This window comes from Cryptomeria japonica, chromosome 2, assembly GCF_030272615.1.
Source record: "Cryptomeria japonica chromosome 2, Sugi_1.0, whole genome shotgun sequence".
Taxonomy (NCBI): domain Eukaryota; kingdom Viridiplantae; phylum Streptophyta; class Pinopsida; order Cupressales; family Cupressaceae; genus Cryptomeria; species Cryptomeria japonica.
Window position 1 is genome coordinate 165,001,057 of NC_081406.1, and position 19,463 is coordinate 165,020,519.

At 35.0% G+C, this 19,463-nt stretch overlaps 1 protein-coding gene across 1 annotated transcript in view; it reads right to left on the bottom strand.

Annotated features, from left to right (window-relative positions):
* Positions 1-7,387: 7,387 nt before the first annotated feature.
* Positions 7,388-19,463, bottom strand: part of LOC131065978 (probable LRR receptor-like serine/threonine-protein kinase At1g07650) — a 107,351-nt gene continuing 95,275 nt past the window's right edge. Inside the window, exons 17-24 of the mRNA XM_058000625.2 lie at positions 10,295-10,659; positions 9,944-10,142; positions 9,465-9,647; positions 9,232-9,350; positions 8,942-9,152; positions 8,511-8,748; positions 8,239-8,389; positions 7,388-7,969 (exon numbers count right to left, since the gene is read on the bottom strand). Coding sequence (XP_057856608.1) covers positions 7,655-7,969; positions 8,239-8,389; positions 8,511-8,748; positions 8,942-9,152; positions 9,232-9,350; positions 9,465-9,647; positions 9,944-10,142; positions 10,295-10,659 — 1,781 coding nt within the window. The 3' untranslated portion in view covers positions 7,388-7,654. The remainder of the gene's footprint in view (positions 7,970-8,238; positions 8,390-8,510; positions 8,749-8,941; positions 9,153-9,231; positions 9,351-9,464; positions 9,648-9,943; positions 10,143-10,294; positions 10,660-19,463) is intronic.

The window sequence follows — 19,463 nt, forward strand, 5'->3', positions numbered from 1 at the left end:
CAAATGAAATAAGAAAATACAAGGAATTCATTTTCAACCCATACATCAAGTGATTAAGAATGGGGAAAAGATGAGAGTGGAAGCACTTAAACTCACTATTTAGGGTGATAAATTTCCAAACGAGCAATGCCGCATCTTTCCAAATACCAATTAGTTCATTCCTATTGAAACCACTCTAATAACGTGCTACATCTTCACATGGCTTTAAGAACCTTTGAAAATATTATTTGTAATTACTCTTTGGCTTCTTAGGAAAGGTTGTTTCTTCCACCACTAGACTCGTCATAGCCACTATGGTCTCCATAGATAGTGAATTTTACCCCCCAACCTAATTTTCACCATCTGCCCAAGATTTGGTGAATTGTGTTGATAGAGTAGGGTTGAAACCCTTCATTCCTTCAACATAAGTCACCAAATTTCCTTCCACATAGGTCACCAAATTTTATTCCACCACCTTATTCGAAAGTGCCTCATTCTGTATAAAGTTATCGCAACTATCAGTTTCTATTTGGATGAGGTCCCTACCCTTAGTATGCATTGTAAAACCAAGAATGGGAATGAGAGATGGATAATAGAAACCAGCTTTCGGAAATATACAACAAAGGGTGGTATTGCTAAAAGCGTAGCAATCACAAGATTTAACAAAGCCAATCGTTTCCAATAATCGATTATAGTACAACATGGGTAGGAGAGAGATTGAAAAGGTATAATTGAATCTTTAAATCTCATTGGGATGATTCTCTTCAGCAATCATGACATGAACGACATCAAGTGATTCGTACAATGCCACTAGAATTTAAGACCCTAAAAAAAAGAGCCTAAATTTGCCAATTTTTCTACAGTTTTATTTCCTTCTCTCAAGGTGTGTTGGTATCCGATGTGGCCAAACGTAGCAATCATATCTTGGCACTTGGAAATTATATCCTTCACCTATCATCCTGGCTTCGTTGTCCCTTGCATCATGATAATAATTTTTTTGAATCACCTTCAATAATGATTCATTGGTAATCTTTATCTTTTGCAATGCCAATAACCAAAGAAGGTCGCCATTACTTCTACCACATTGGACGTTTGAGAGGCCAAATTTGCCACATAGGCCACCATTACCATATACATTGGATCTCTAATGACCTCTCCCCCACTAATCTGACCCAAGTTACCTTTAAAAGACCCATCAAATTTAAGTTTCAACCAATAGGTGTTAAAGGGGAGACCATTTAATACTGTTTTTCAATCCAATAGGCAAGAAAATGAAGATCAAAAGGATGGCTGCCAACTCCCAGTTCTTGGTGATATTCTAGTCCAAAGCTGAGGGAGGGTGGGAATGTTTGGATTTAATAAATCCTTTCAAATTCTCCTTAACTTGGTTAATAATGAAAAAGGAAAGAGATTCCCAATGAGTATTGCAATCTCTTAATATTTTGCTATTGCATTCTTTCTATAAACTCTAGCTCATATGGAGGAAGGCCTGCCACCAAATTTCATAGATGAGACCCAAGGAAGGATGGTGGAGTCCAACTAAAAGAGACCAAATTAGGATCTAGGTTCCATACCTAGGAAACCATGAATAAACTACTAGTCTTTTTTTCTGAGAAACCAAGAGATGGGACAATGGAACAAGAGGTGGTTCATACTCTCCTTCGCCATCTCACAAAGAAAACACTTGTTCACCAACTCAAGGCCTCTCTTATGAAGGTTGTCAATAGTCAGTATCTTATTATGGTAGGCAATCAGCCAGATAAAGAAAACCTTAATTAGGACAATTTTCGACTTCCAAATATGCAACCAATTAAAATAAGGAGTGGGAGGGAGGACAAGCTCAAAACTTGATTTAACAAAATATTGATCATCCTTAGAACCAACCCACACCAATAGATCCTCTGCATCTGCTCTAAGGAATCTAAATTATTTAGAATCCTAAGAAGCTCTTCCGTAGCCATTTTTAATATGGGGGAAACTCCTCTAAGGAGAGTTTCCATTTGGGGGGAAAGGAGCTAGGAAAGCAATAATTCACTAAAAGAGTTTTGAATCCATCCAACAAAATATTCTCAATAGACAAACAGATTGGATGGAACTCCAAGAAGAAAGCCAACGCTTAAAGATCCTTCCAAAAACTAATACACCGACCATTTTCAGCCCACCATAGAGTACCTTTTTGGAGTAGAGGCTTGGACTTAATCAAGTTGTTCCAAATATTCGAGCCCATAGGAAGCTTAACATTGTTGAGGAAGAGACTAGTGTTATCATCGTGTAGGTATTTGTTATGCATATGGTGAGTTCAATAGTTTATTTTAATGGAGAAAATAGATAAAAGGATAAAGGAGAAAAAATGATTTGAAAAAAGAATTAATGGAACTCAGGCAACGTAATTCAGAAATGATAACAACTATAAAAGAGAGATAAAAATAAAAATGTAAAATTTTAGATGAAAATTATGACCTTGAGAAAGATTTCAACAAAGTTAAAGATGAAATGAAGAGTCAAAAGATAAGTTAAAGGTATTTGATGAAGTGAAAAAAAGGAATGAAGATTTGGAAGAAAAGGTAAAATTTTTAGAAGCAAATAATTTATAGATGAAGAAAATGTCAAAATTGAAAGAAAAGAATGATCAATTAGTTGCATACAATGAATTCTTAAGGTCAAATACATTCATTTATGAGGTTTCATGTGGCACAAAATATTTGCATTATTCATTTGGTAAGTGTGATTTTGTTGAAATTGTTTGTGACAAAGATGGAAATGTTAAAAAGTGTTGGAGTACAATAAAACTGAGAGGGTTAGGGGAGGTGAATCAGTGGTATACTAATCCCAAATAACCTTGAAATAAACTTTCAAAACTTTGAATGATAACTACCATGAGTATAGAACCACAAGGACTTCACAGGCTAGGCAATATTATATCACGTGCATTCATATTGGGGGGTTTAACATCCCAAAAATGAGGGTACAATATATTGCCCATCGGTGAAAATAGGGGGGTTTTTAATTTGAGCTATGAAAAAATGCAATATTTGGTGAAAATATGGGGGGCTTTTAATTCAGGTTGTGTATTGAGAGGAGGTGGGAAGAAAAGAGTTTAGGGCAATATTTTTTGAAAATAGGGGGATTCTTTAGTATGTCATGAACACACATGATATAACCCAGGCTCACTAAGTGAAGCTCCCATGAACAAAACATACTTAAAATTAAGAACTTTGGTAGACATTCTTAACTTAAGACAACAACTCGCACTTTTGACAAGACTAACATGATATAAAGGCAACTTCTATTGACGTAGATCATTTGTAAACACCATGACAGTTTCTACCATCAACAATTTTATGAAGCAATCTATGATAAGCATTAAGTTTAACTCATGAGCATAAGTTTTGAGAGCAAGGATGTTCACATAATAGACGAACTAAAGATGTCATAACACATAAATTATTGTGAAGTTTGATTGACCTGAAGATGACAAGAAAACATTATTCGAAACAATGATACATGATGGACATGAGCTCATACAGATCATATAATTGTAGGACAACTGTACACATGATAAGTAAATGAACATGAGAATCAAACACATCAATGATGCTAATGACAACCCATAACACAAATATTGTCCTAGGTGGGAAAGCCTCGTAAGGATGAAAAACCACATGAAAAATGCCTCACTGGCTAAGAAACATCATTGGTTACAAGTATATCTTGACAGAATAAAAGACAGAGGGTTTCTCTATTTCTGTGCAGTTCATTACAACTTCCTTCATTAACACATTTTATGTCCTATAGATTTCATTAATTTGAAACCTAGAAAACACAAAACATATTGATGTTATCTCTACACTGTTTTACAAATCAAGTCTCAATGCTGTGTTTTTCAAGAATCACTCTTAACAGAGTATACATGCATTCATACCGCTCGAACCTTTACATAGTGATTATGTCACATATTCATAAAACAGAAAAACCTTCACTATTTTCAATGGAAAACTGAAAACTGAATGTTACCAGAAAACTGAATGTTATTCGGAGTATGATACCAACTCTTGCAACTGCCACTATCTATACGCAACTGACAAACGCCATGTTCTTTGTATGCAATTGTTTCCAGCTTCACAAACCACCAAAGAAGCCCATGACAGATACTATCAACGCCATATGTGCCCTAGCAAGTCTCACCTAGGGTTTTAAGAATGAAAGCACCGAACAATCAAATGTTTTCAACCACTATCATTTCCTTCGATGCCCAAAGGCATAATGAAAATCAAACAAAATTTACAATGAGGTTAATACCCGAATAACACATTGGTATTAATTATCTTCAACGTTGAAGTCTTTGCCAATAATGCACGACAATAATGAAAACCCATCACCTTAAAAAAAAATGACGCAAACGACTGCCTTTTCTTGATAAAAATATTTAATATCGAATATAAACCTTCAATAACAATGCTATCTATTTATACTTATTATGAATATCTCGACTTGTGCTCAAAGTCAAAAGACATTATTATTACCACTTTATCATGCCATAGTAGCTTTTGTACATACTATGGTTATAAGTCTATACCAAAGTATTTTCACAAACTGGGTCAAGATCACATAGTCATGTCTTTTGTAGAGACCAAATAGTCTTATGCCATTACACTCACAGATTTGTCATTGATCAAGTGACTATCGTTGTGTAACATAGGTTAGCATTAACACCTTATCACCTGATACTTTCAAACCTTTATGCAAAAGATTATTAATAACTTATACATCTTGTATGTAATAAGATGTTAATAGCTTATCAACAAAACATTGATAAGATGTTAATAGCTTATTAGAGGCAGAGACATATAAGACATTAATATCTAATGTGTAACAAGATACATAATGTATTAAATAATAAGAATACTTAATGAACCATATGATACAAAATATCATATGACAAACCATCCTCCTGTATACCTGTCTGATGTTCATATTGTATCAAATACCACCAACTGTGATCATATGTCCTGTATCTAATCAAGGCCCAATATACCAAATGAACAATATTATCAACCTGTATTCATCTATCAACTTATATACCATAGTGTCATTCCCCAACCTATAAATGTTAACACTGAGCGATGTCATCACTGTCATGTGCAGACAAAGTATGTGTATCAAAGATAATCAAGATAATCATATATTCCTTGTCAAAAAGAACTGTAACAAAGTATAGCAGCATCAAGAAGGAATTATGAACAAATAAGTAATGTCTATACCAAAACAGAGCATGGCAAGTATATGCTACTGCCATAGTAAGTGTCACTGCCAATATGCCAATCAAGTATGCCAGTAAATCACTGTGTATATGAATAAAGTATACGCCAATCACGTATTAAAGGAGATTTTTCCAACTTTGTCATCAAGGGAAACAACTAAGAGGACAACAAAAAGTCTGCAAATTTCGTTAGATATTATGATAATGAAAAGAATGAGATATTAGGAAATCATCAAGAAGGAAGAGAAAGCTTATTGAGCCAACAATGGAAGAGAAAGCTTATTGAGCCAACAATGGGTTCAAAGTATGAAGACTTTGGGTATGTCATAGGTAAAGAAAATGATGATACAAATGTTACAAGTTTAAGCAAATTAATTCAAGAAATACAATGTATTAGGTTACTCGTTGTAACAAGAAAGGATACACAAAGGTCAATTGTTGGGATCAACATACTTGTACCCTATGTAGATTTAAGAATCATTGTGAAAAGATATGTTAGAACAAAGAATTGAAGAATGAATGAATGAGATGATCCATGAACATGAATTATGGATGAAGCTATGTATCAAGTTCGCAAAAGATTAAGATATGGTCACAAAGTTGGTTAAGTATAAATATTTAGATGTTGATAGCAATCATGTAAGGTTTGAATGTTAGAAAAAAATAACAAAAATGTTTGAGTATAAATAAGGTTTGAATGTTAGAAAAAAATAACAAAAATGTTAGAATATAAATTAATGATTGAGAGACTATCGGAATAGCTAAAGGAAGCCAAGAGAAATGCATCATCGTTGAAGAAAAGATCTAAAGATTTGAAGAGGGTCTGAAGGTATTTTCAAAGGAAAAGGATTTGTGAAAGTTTGAAGGCCTCGTTATGGTTACCAAAAGAGACAACAGAAAAGACATCAATCAATAGCAAAGTAAAATGAGTATTTTGAATGCTAAAGTATTTACAGTCAAAATTAAGGGGAGTGTCAGGATGTATAATTTCTCCCACCTCAATGGCCACCAATAAGATATAAGAGTAATTAGAATGTTCTAGAAAACGATAGAGATGAGATTAAAAATGGAAAATATTAAATATTTGTTTGTGGGAGACAAGTCAGCCTAAGTCCTAGAAAAGTCTATGTAATTTCTAGATTTGTCTTTAGACTTTTAATTAAAGAGGCATTTGTAATGGGCTTGAGCATCAGGTTTTTGGCTGATCGTTTAATCAAGAGATGGAGAATGAGTGAATGTTGTAGCATTCTGAATAGTTATACATTCAAGAAATTGATTAATTGTATTTGTGTCTCCATTCACCACCAACAATGGGCTTTATTAAATTGGCTCTAATACCACTATGATGGTTTGAAAACTCAATCCATGGATAAAGATAGAGCTCTTCACTATTTGTTGGATCAAAAACTCAATCGGTGGACATAGATATAGATCTGATATCACTTTGTTAGAATAAAATCTAAATTAAAACTCAAAACTCAAAACAAAGACCACGACTTATATCATACAACACAATACGCACAACTTAAAAAAAAGAACAAATTTCTATTTAAAAATAATAATATTTACAAACTAAATTTCAAATTGAGATTACAATAAGATTATAAATGGAACTTCTATAACTATTTGAAGATCACAACTGATTCCCTTAACTATCTGGAGTTGCACATTATTCTTCTATGTGTCTAGAGCTACCTGCTGTTCCTGTAACATTTCTCTTTTATTATCTCCTCACAAAACTAACTTATGCTTCTGCTACAGTATTCCTTCTATTATTTGAAAAAAACTGTCGATTGCATCCAATATTGTTTTCTTTTGTCTCTTTCTGTCTTTTCTAAAAATTCTTTCTCATTTTCAAAATCACCTACCAAAAATTACACCTCTGCCAAAAACAATAACTGCTGCTGTAGTGTCAAGGGAGAAAGAGGTATAAGATCCCAAGAGATTTCCAATGCGCTGTGCAATTACCTCTATCAGATGGCTTAGAAATAATAATGAATTCCAACAAGTTCTACTTTTGTCGAGTTTTAAGATTGAAGTTGCTTTATTTATTTATTTTTAATGCAAATATACAAGAATTGCTTTACTACGACCTGATTTATGAAAATAAAAAACATCAAAATAAAAAGTGAAACATTAGACAGTCTCTTCAAAGGAGTTGTAAATTCATTTACAAGAAAAATCTCTACTTCCTCGTAGTCTGTCATTCCAAACATTTCTTAACAAGTGCTAAGAAATGCTTAACAGATATATTGTGTATGTTAGAAGTGATCCAATCATCAACATAGCATTATCATCCATCTTTTTTATCAAAGGTAGCAGGGAGTGTGATTGTATATAAATCAGAAGATACTATGTAATATACAACACTTCTTTTGTTATCTTCCCTTAGTTTTTCTTATTACCAGAGCTTTCTTAGGCAGAGGAACTATCATGGGATGGTCCTCCAAAGCTTAAGCTCTCTCTGCGTGACGATGGTTTCTCTTCTGTATATATATTGGGCTGCCAGTTCTCTTGATATGACGGTCTAGAATGTGAAACATGGGCTTCTATTCTCCCTTCCAGCATTTCAACAACTGTGGACATTGAAGGTCTTTCCATAGGAGTTCCGTTGGTGCATAACAGACCCACATTGATCGCCCTTAAAACTTCTTCCTTGGAATAGCTTGATTTTTTGAGGTTCACATCAACCAAATCGAGCAACCTTTTCTTCTCATACAAATGCCAAGTCTGTATGGTAATCACAAAAATATATCATAAACTATCCGAAAGCATGTTTCTGTTTTCTGAATTATGAGAAATTATTGTTTATAAAATTACAGTGATATTAATTTTAATCTTTTGTGTGTTATGAGTCTGCACTTATACAACAAATTCAATTTTTTAAAAGCATTTTGCAAACATGGGGCAATTTCTTAATGTGTTTTTTTAACTCCACAAAAAAAATCGATATAATATCAGGTAGGTTGTGTTGTTTAAGAGACGGGTTTTGATGTTACCCATTCCAGCAGATAAACCATCTCTGCCTGCATTGTCTTCTCTGTGTGAGTTCTGCCACTCACAACTTCAAGGACTACCACTCCAAAACTGTACACATCTGCCATCTCTGTGAGATGACCTTTCAAAGCATATTCTGGAGCCATGTATCCTCTGGAAAAATTTTAAAAGTAATTTAGAGGGTGTAAACTTCATATGCCATTGCACAACTTTGATAATAGTACTAAATGTTTAGATTTTATTCTGGAAAATAATTTTTCTTGTAGAATCTTACATTGTTCCTGCCACTCTGGTGTTGACATCAGTTTTGCCTTGGTCAAATAACTTGGCCAATCCAAAGTCTGAAATTTTTGGATTCAAATGTTGATCTAGAAGGATGTTTGTTGTCTTGATATCTCGATGTATAATTTTCAGTCTGGATCCTTCATGCAAATATGCCAGGCCACGTGCAACTCCGAGGCAAATATTGTACCTTTGAGGCCACTTAAGATTGAGCCTGAATTCTTGAGGACCTATGAATTACAATACAAACTCTTTCAATTGATGCTTTCATGTTTCCAATTGCATATTTTAAGAAAATTCATTATTTTGTGAATGGACACTTAATAAAAAAAACTCATTTATCAGCAAAGAAAGATTGAGACACGATTGAAACAATGACCTATACAAAATTTAATGAGGGGAGGAGAATTTATTAGGATGTACCAAACAAACCACGAGCTAAACTGTTGTTCTCCATGTACTCATAGACCAAGAATAGTTCTTTCCCTTCTATGCAACAACCATACAATTCCACAAGATTGGGGTGGTGCATTGTAGATATTGTACCCAGCTCATTAAGAAACTCTCGAACGCCTTGCCTTGAGTTGTGAAACATCTGTTTGACCGCAATCATTTTTCCATCTGGCAGTATTCCCTGAAAAGAAAGGAAACATTAAAGAAATTGCATCTCTGTCATAGGCTTATCTGATTTAACCGAAGTGTATTTGATATACCTTAAAAACTGTACCAAACCCGCCTTCTCCTATCTTATTCTCAGGGTTGAAGTCACTTGTGGCATTCTTAATCATCTCTAGACTGAATGTGTTTGAAATTGTGTCCATATTTATGAATTCTGTATACAGTATTTTGATAAACATGTGTCAGTACACTCGTCGACATATTCACAGGAGTATGAAATGTGGCACAAATGGACAGTGTATGTCAAGCAAGACGCTTCTCTCATCACCTGTATCATCATTGCCTTCCGAAGATCTGCTCTTCGTTCTATTTCTTCTTCTGAAAAAGATGAACGATAAGCACACTGTGAAGCCTAAAGCTATTACTGCCCCAGAAACTATGCCGACAATCATACTTGTGTTGCTTTTATTTCTGCCATTGCTAATGCTTGTTGTGTTGTTGATTTTGAAGTCTATCAAAACAAAGAAAGATCATTATATTTATATCAGATATACAATTCATGTGATCTACAAAGGTGAGGGTTTGGCAATGACCAAAATATAATTTTATCAGTGACATCAATAAAATAATTGGCTGAACCTCAAAATTATGGGATCTGTTTAAGATACACAGAGAAGGTTCTCCAGGTTTGCTATCAGATCACGTCATCTAATTCTAAAGTGAATAGAGAACAAATTTATAAAAAACTTTGCTATACCATTATTTAGAAAGACCCAATACACAAGGTCATTTGCAAAGGAATCTTACTTGGACTGATTTTGATAGCTGATACCAATGGTCCATATGTCCCCTTCACTGGTATGTCATATGTTCCCTTTCCTGCCCAAAAAAAGTGAATCTCCAAAAAGTTCTCAGTCACGGTTACATTGAAATTTCTGATTACTTCCTTATACGATGAGCCTCCAGCAGCATCTTTGATGTTAAAATCTTTCAATATTCTACTTCCCTACATAAATTTCAAAAGCGAAACAATGCACCTATGAAAAATCAGCATATGAAATTCTGTCAAAGGTTTATGTCCCTGTCTAGTAAATAATAACTAGCAAGATTTGCAGGAAACCTAGATAACATATGGGAAAAGAGTATATTGCTATATACCTGAATATAAACATCGAAGATGCGTCTTCCTAGACTTGGAAAGATCATTCCGTTGGATATTACTATCTCAGCGAAGTGGAGTTGTACATTATATTCTCCATTTTGAAGGCATAATGCATAGTATCTCAAGGAGCTAGAAGAACAACGTGCTGTTCCATACAGCTCTGTGTTTATTCCTTTGGCGAATTGAGAGTTCTCGGCTGCCACTTTAAATTGATGGTCTTCAGCATCCATAAAAAGTCCTGTATTACTGACTGCCCAGTTCCCATTAGAGCTTAAAAAGTACGAGGAAGGGCCTAATGGATTGACATCTCCCTCGTAAGTACTCCATGGAATACCCCCACAATTAATGTCCAAAGAAGTGTCTGCAAAACAAATGGACATAAAGTTAGATCATTGTTCAAATAAAAAACAGTTCTAGGAGGGATAACATGGAAAAGAGAATATATATATATTATTGACAGCACGCATCAGATCAGATCAGAACTGTTAATAAGTTACAAGCAGTAACATCCTTGTTCTGGGTGGTGTCCAATGGGATATGCTTAATACGAATACTTAATACAGTGATCGGACATGGCTGATAGAGGACATTTGGGTTCATGGCGGATGTGGCCTGGGAAGACCCGCCTCATGTTCCGCAGTGGGTCTACACGAAAGGCAGATGGAAGGACATGGTGATACAAGTAAACCGGAGTGGAAATAACAAGGTTTTTCAGCCAGCTTCAAAATACTTTCAAGGCTTCTTTGGGAACAGACGCAGTGTAGCATGGAGGCAGAATAACAATGGAAGGAGATTCACTCAAGGGCGTTTTAATAATTGTGCCAATCATGGGAATTCTGAGAAGCAATTCAAGGGATTTTCGAGGAAATGGTCTTTGGATCTGGGCAATCAGTGCACGTTTGCTAGGGTTGTTGGCTTGGCAAATAAGAAGACTGCGGCTAGGGTTTCTGTTTCTTCAAAGCAGGTGGAAAATAAGGTAAATGTGAACCTCAAGGAAGCTAGTCCGGAAAAGGTAAGTAAGATTCCATTTGTTCCTATTCTGCCCGAGGTTTCTTCATCGCAGGTCTGGGCTCCTATCCCTTGTATCGATCTTTTAGGTTCTTATGTCGATAAGAAAGTGAATTGCTTGCATACGAATGCTATTTCTGGGGAAATTTGGGGTGATCAAATTAGTTTGTTAAAACTTTATCATAAATTGTAGAAAAGATGGGGGGATATGCATTATTTTCAATTATTGTCTACGAATGCTTTTATTATTGTCTTTGATTCTCCTTCTTTCAAAGATGAGGCATTAAGAACTTCGCATCATTGGTTTGGAAAACATTTAATTTCAATTGCGGCTTGGAAACCTTTTTTTGTTCCTTCTTGGTCTAGTTCGAAACTTATTTCTTTCTAGTTTGGTTTACCTAAAATTCCTTTTGAATTCATGGATCTGGATGTTCTTGAGAAAATTGGAAATACTATTGGAACTTTTTTAACATCTAAATTGAACTTTGTGGAGGGGGAGGTTCTGGTAAAAATTTGTGTTCTTATTAACCCTAACAATGTTTGCCCCCGTACTTGTAATATCAAGTCTCATGATGGTATTTGGCACTAGTCAATTGAGAAATTAGATAAGGAGCTTCTTAAGTCTCCTTTACTTTTGGATGCTCCTTTACTTATGGATTTTAAGAAAAACTGGCAGATTGTTGACTTTGTCCCTAAATCCCCTAATAAAGATAGTTTGTCGGTGGGACCTTTAATTGAAGGATGTGGAAATGTCTCTTCGCATAAATTGGTAGAAACAGGGTACATTAATCTTGAAAATAATCCATTGTGTCGTAGTTTTGGGAAACCAAATGATCACACTTCGGGTTCGGTCTCACATTCGTCTTTACTAAAGACATTTTCTAATAACAGGGGTATAGTGGATGGTAATCCCCTGATGAATGGAGTAGATCACCCATTGATGATAGATTGCCCTAAGATGCCAAATAATCACACAAAGGGTAAGGACGATAATTTGTCTTCATGCACTCAAAAGGAGGTTTTGGATTCTTCAAAGAATGTGAATTTAGATAAAAATGTAGTGGTTGATATGGAAACTATTAAACAGGTACTTGCCATAGGTTTTCCTAATGATGCTTCTTTAATTTAGGAAATTAAGAATTTGGTGTCTAATAATTCCCCTCTAAATGTTGAAATTAATATGGCTAATGAATCTTCCTTAGGGAACAGTAATCCGTCAGAGGTTGTACTTGTTATTATGCCAGATGAGAATCTGGTTCAGCAAGTACATGATATTTTTAACAATCATGCACATCCAATGGATGAGGGTATTACTGATAGAGTTGTTTGTTCAATTGAGAATGATTTGGGGGGTATAAACTCGACCCTTCCAATTTCTGCATCTGCTAATCCTTTTGCGGTTTTGGCTACAATAGAGTTGGGTTTTGAAGATAATCCATTTATCCTGGCTTCTCCAAAGTCATGCAAGAGTTTACCAATTGTCCAAACAACTCCAGTTTTTTCACCATCGGTGGTTTCTCCTAGGAGAGGTAGGCCTCCAAATAATCTTAAGACTCAAATGGAAATTGATGCTGGAATTCAAAAGACTTTGTCCCTTTCTCCTGCTGGTGGGCAAGGGAGGCATTCGGTCTCTCTTGGTAGGCCTAAGAAAACATGCCTAACTCCTGTAAGCATAAAAAGAAAGAGGAGTAAAAGATTCGTGACTAGTCCACCTGTGACAAGATCAGGAGCTGTGAAACGTAATTTGCAAGGTTACTTTGGGGAAAGCAAAAATTCTCTGATTATTGGGAAGAGGGGAGCTTTAGCCTCCCCTCGAGGACAATGAGAATTATTTCTTGGAATGTTAGGGGCTTAAATGCCCCTAACAAGAGACGCTTAATTAAGTCCCAAATGGACTTAATTAAATGTGATATTTTTATGTTGCAAGAAACAAAGTTGTCAAAGGAGTCTACTGATTTGGTTTTTTCATCTTGGAGAAGGTGGAATTTTCTTTCTTCTCCGGCTTGTGGTGCTTCAGAAGGTTTGGCACTGCTTTGGAATAATTATAATATTGAGGTACAGTTAGTGGCATCTACTACAAATTGGATGTTGGCTTTAGTTCTGATACTTAATGTTAAGTACACATGGCAAGCTGATAAGATGAGAAGGGGGGGCGGCGGAGGGGGTGAATCATACAAACTTAATCTTCCATAAAAACATTAGATTCAACCTCAGTAACATATACTTTACTAATATAACCAAAACTATTAAACATGCAAACTCAAAAGCATATAAATATCATAGACCTCATAACACCAGATTTAACGTGGAAACCCAAATAGGGAAAAACCATTGTAGGATTTTGGACCCACTAAGAAATATACTCTTCTAGAGTATGCTCAGTTAAAAGCAAATCCTGTTAAGGATTACAAACACATTGCTAGATGTGACCCGGTTAAGGGATTTCCCTCAGATCTATTAGGATCTTCACCTTGTTAGAAGTGACCTTGTTAAAGGATTTCAAACACTCAATCAGAATGTCACCTTGCTAGAGGGTTTTACAAATAAGACTATTAAGTCCACTTGGTTAAGAGATTTTTTGTCACTTCACAAAATAACAGTAATAAAAATCTATCTGCAACTTCACATCTAAAATGCTAAAGCAGATTCTTATTTGCTCAATACAATCTAGACATAGAACTAATCTTGTCCATCTGTTGGGCTCTATACTATGTTATACAAACAGTTCTTCAAGCTTTTGTGCTTGGTAATTACTATGTAGCATCCTTGTGCATACACTTGCCCGCATACATTGTTTATCAACAGTTCCCTATTTATAAACAATTGCCAACCACCTAATCTCCTTGATCACATTTCCCATGATCAATCATAGCCATCAGATCTTCAAACTTTGACCAGGTTCAATGTATTCTTCGATCTGAAAAATGTTTTACCCTGCCTTGGAACTTGCATACATTTCTTGGGACTTGTGCTAGGGTATGCGGTTCAATCTGCACTGTAGATCTTCATGCCGATTTTCCTTTGCCATAGATTCTTTAACAAACTTTATGTACGGCATACCAATCATTTAATTAGTTCCATCTCATCAGCTCCCTTCATTAAATAATGCATGTAACCATTTGATGCATTTTGTTATAGCTCGGTTACAACTTGGTAAATAATAAACTTTACTCGGTAGACACTCTGTCTTCATTAACCGATAGCGATAACCTTAGGGTTTACCGACTAGGTTCTTTGCTCAGTAACATAGTATAGTATTAACCTTACAATAAATAACATATGTATGATATCAAAACAATCTAAACATCATGATCTCATCATTGTCTAACTCGGTAATAGTTGCCCATTGAATAACTTATTCATCCCCTTATTCATCATATTCTTTCTGTGTCTTTTACCGACACCTTTATGCTCATCAAATCATACTTCTCAAGATATAGCAACATCATATTGATTTAGAAAATCAATATCTTGACATCAATGACAAAATAATAATATTAAGACAGTAAATCATCCTTAATCAATTATATCCATAATCATCAACAACCTTCTCAATATCCTTATTGAAATGCCAACAATCTCCCATTGTTTGTTATAATGCCAACAGGCTTTAGTTATAAGCAAAATTTCGAAGGTTAAATTCTGGCTTTATAACATTTATGCTCCGTCAAGAATTCAAGGGAAGAGTAAGTTATGGGGTGAATTAAAGAGGATTTCTTCTCCCTTAAAACATGGTTCCTTTATTATCTTCGGGGGTGATTTTAATGCTATCACTGATTTAGATGAGAAATAAGGAGGTGTTTTCCCTAATAAAAGGATTATGGATGACTTTGGGGTTTTCATTTCTGATATGAGCCTTTTTTATTGTAAGTCTCAGAATGGGGTTTTCACATGGACAAACATGAGAAGGCATTTTTCTCAGATTGCTGAGAGATTAGATCGTTTTTTGTTATCTGAGAATTGGATTGATTTAGATTTTGAATTCTTTTCCTCTAGTCTACCGGTCTCAAGTTCTGATCATTTTCCAATTTCCCTTTCAGTTATTGAGGATAGGGCTTCTTTTAAGTCTCCATTTAAATTTGGGCCCATGTGATTTAGGGATTCTTCCTTTTTACCTCTGCTTATGAAATGGTGGAATTCTGCTCCTTTTTATTCTGGGTCTCGTATGTTTCAGATTGCTAAGAAGTTAAGTTATTTAAAATTGAATATTAGGGAATGAAATATCTGGCATTTTAAGAACATTTTTCAGGAGAAACAAAGGATTCAAGATACGATTGAGTGTTTTAATACTCATGTGCTTCAACATGGTATGGTGCCATAAGTTTTTGATGAATTGAAGTCACTAAAATTACAGCTTGAGGAGGTGTTAGATAGAGAGGAGATCTATTGGAGACAAAAATCTAGAGAGTTATGGTTTTCAGATGGTGATAGGAACACAAAAAAAATTTATTATTCAACTAATATTAAAAGATATAATAATAGGATATCTTATATTCAGTGTCAGAATGGGAATTTATTAACAGAGTCAAAGGACATTGCTTCAGAGGCAGTTAGGTTTTTTAAGTCATTATTATCTTCGGAAAATGGAAATCTTAGCAATGATATTATATCTAATATTCCTCCTTTTGTATCTTTGGAAGACAGTAAGATGTTGATGTCTCCCTTTTCCTTAGAAGAAGTTAAGAGTGTTGTCTTTGCCATAAATTCAGATAAAGCCTCGGGACTAGATGGTTTTACTCCTTTATTTTTTCAGAAATGTTGGGATTTTGTGGGAAATGATGTTTTATTGGCTCTCGAGGAATCTAGGAGAAATAGGTCCATTTTAAAAAAGCTTAATACTACAATGATTGCAATTATTCCTAAAAAAGAGGATACTAAGACTTTTGCTGGCTTCCACCCCATTGCTTTATGTAACACTTTGTATACGATATTTACGAAGGCAATTTCCCTTAGGTTGGCAAAAATTCTACCTAGGATCATTTCATTGGAGCAAGGTGGTTTTGTTCCCAAAAGGGAGATGAAAGAGGGTGCAATTGTAGCACATGAGGTGCTGCATTCTATTTCCACCCAAAGAACCCTGGCCATGATACTTAAGCTAGACATGATGAAGGCTTATGATAGAGTAGAGTGGGGGGCTTTATGTGTTGTTCTTGAGAAGTTAGGTTTTTCCAAGGCCTGGGTCAAATGGATTCGTGCATGTATTTCTTCTGCAAGATTCTTGATTTTAATTAATAGTTCTCCTTGTGGTTTTTTCACTTCCTCTAGGGGTTTGAGATAGGGAGATCCCCTTTCTCCCTTTTTGTGTATTCTCCTAGTTGAAGCCTTTAGTTGGACTATTAGGGCTGCTAAAGTGGGGGGGCTTTGGAAAGGTATAAGGATTCAGAATATTCCCCAAAGTATTTCTCATTGTCTCTTTGCAGATGATACTCTATTATTTGGACATGCTTCGTTAGTTGAGGCAAAAGTGATTAAAGGAATAATACAAAATTATGCATCGTTTTCTAGTTAGAATGTGAATGGTTATAAATCAAAGATTTTTTTCCTTAATACATCACAACTGGTTCAGCATAGGTTGCAATCCTTTTGGGGATTTGAGACTGGAAATCTTCCATGTACTTACCTTGGGATTCCTTTCTTTGTTAAACAGGATAAGATTGGTTTTTGGGATAAGATTATTTTGGTCATTTCTAAAAGAATTCTCTCATGGAATCATAGATGGTTAACTTTGGTGGGTAAAATTATTCTCATCAAGTCTGTTTTGAATGTTGTTCCCATATATCTCATGTCTGTTTTGAAGTCTCCAAAAGCAGTCATTGTTAGTTTACAGGATACTCTTAGAGATTTTCTTTGGAATAATAATAAAGATGGCAAGAAGAAACTCCCTTTAGTTGCATGGGATAAGGTATGTTTGCCTAAGGAACTTGGGGGAACAGGAATTCGGAGTCTAGAGAATCAGAATTTAGCCTTAGGTGCTAAGTTGGTTTGGAAATTATATGACAAGCCTAGCTCCTTATGGGCACAGATTATGTTTGCTAAATATTTAAATAATGTACCGAGAGAGTACATTTTTAAAGTCTCAAATTTACCTTCGGGTTTTGCAATTTGAAATTTCCTTTGTAAATGTAGATCAGATATTTTGCCTCATCTCTCATGGATTGTTCATAATGGTAGAAAGGTCAGATTCTGGGATGAAGTATGGAATGGACACACACCTTTGGTGAATATTAGGGATTGGTCTCCTCTGAACATTGTTCTTTCCTCCCTTTGGGGTGTTTTTGTAGCAGATTATTTTGAAATTGTGACTAGTGGACCCCTTAAGCTAGCTAGATGGAAGTCGATTGATTTCTTAGATGTTGATCAAAGCATGAAATTAGATTTTGAAGAGATTTTGGGGGATAGAATTGTATTTCTTTCTAATTATGAGGATGAACTTATTTGGACAAAGAATATTTCTAGTAAGTACACTGTTAAAGATGGTTATAACTCTCTTACGGTTGCTAAAGATTTATCTTCTTGGTCTTATAAGTTGTTTTGGCATTCTGCTTGTCTTCCAAAAGCTTGAGCTTTTGCTTGGTTGGTAGTTCAGGATAGAGTCCTTACAGGTATGAGACTAGACAGGCTTGGTATTACTCCTGTTTTCCCTTGTGTCCTTTTTAACAAAAATTTGGAATCTTCTTCACACCTGTTCCTACATTGTGATTGTGCTTATGAATGTTGGTAGTAGTTGTTTGAGAAGTTAAATGTATCCTTTGTTATTGGTAAGGATCTCATTTCCCATTTTAGATCTTGGCCCTTTATGTTTGCCTCGTCTTTTTATGCATGCCTTTGGATCATATCTCCATCTATTGTGATTTGGAATGTTTGGCTAGAGAGAAACAACAGGATATTTAAAAAAACAAGGTCTCCTGTGTCTGAGGTTCTATTAAAAATTGAGTCTTCAATCTCTGAGGTTGCTTTGTCTTTTATTTATAAGAATTTGGAAAATCTTACTTCTTTTTCACACTAGGATAGTAGAGTTACTAGAGTTTGAAAGCTGCTATTAGTTTTACCCTCTCATGGTTCAATTTTAAAAAAGAATGGTGCAATAGGTAAGAGATGCTCTGCTAGATGGAAACCTCCTCCGTAGGGGAACTTTAAACCGAATTTTGATGGGGCCTCTCGTGGTAACCCTGGGCCGGCTGGGGTAGGCATGGTAATTTATGATCACAATGCAAATTTTATTCGAGCTAAGTGTCATGCTATTGGTTTTAAAACTAACAATTATGCAGAATTTCATGCTTTGTCTTTTGGATTGGATATGGAAATCTCTTTGGGAATTAAGGACTTAATAATTGAAGGTGATTCTATGGTGATTATTCAATGTGTTATGAAAAAGAAATCAAATTGTTGGAATTTGCAGTATATACTTGATCCCATTTTACAAAAAATAGAATTGTTTGAATCTTTCTTGGTATCCCATTGTTACAAAGAAGTTAATAAGATTGCAGATTATTTGGCAAATTTAGCCATTGATAGCAATGCTAATTAGCGAGAGGTTGGTTTTGAGGAAATTCCTTCTAAGGTATGGGAAGGTTTGTAGCAATAGTCATATGATTTTCTTGAGTAACATCGATGTAAAATTTTATGATGATAATTATTCATGGTTTCCCCTTTCATTTCAAGTATTCGAGTTCGTTGTCTAGAGAAGAGTTCGAGGTCATGGTATTTGATATAATAGTGTTTTTCCAAAGGTTTTTTGATACTTTCCTTTTTGGCAGGAAGGTTTTTGGCTCATGGGATTTGGCACAAGGCTTTGGAAAATTTTGTCTTCTTCCATTGATAGCAGCTATAGAGTCTACATTTGAAAATTATCCGATGGGTTTTTTTGGCAAATTGTCATATGGGCTCTATGCAAAACTGATATTATATGTGTTGTGCCCACATTTTGTATGTGGTTTTAGGCGGGGTGTATAAATTGATCCGTTAGATACTATAGGTTTATTTTATGAGTTGTGACCAAAGGTTTTCTTCCTAGGGTTCTTTCCTCTGGTATGCTCTTTGAATCCTGTGTAAAAAAAAGAAATATTAATAAAAAATTTTAGTGGAATAATCCACTTTTATTGAAAAAAAAAAAAAAAAGTTCTAGGAAACAACATTTTCTACTAATAGTTCTATACT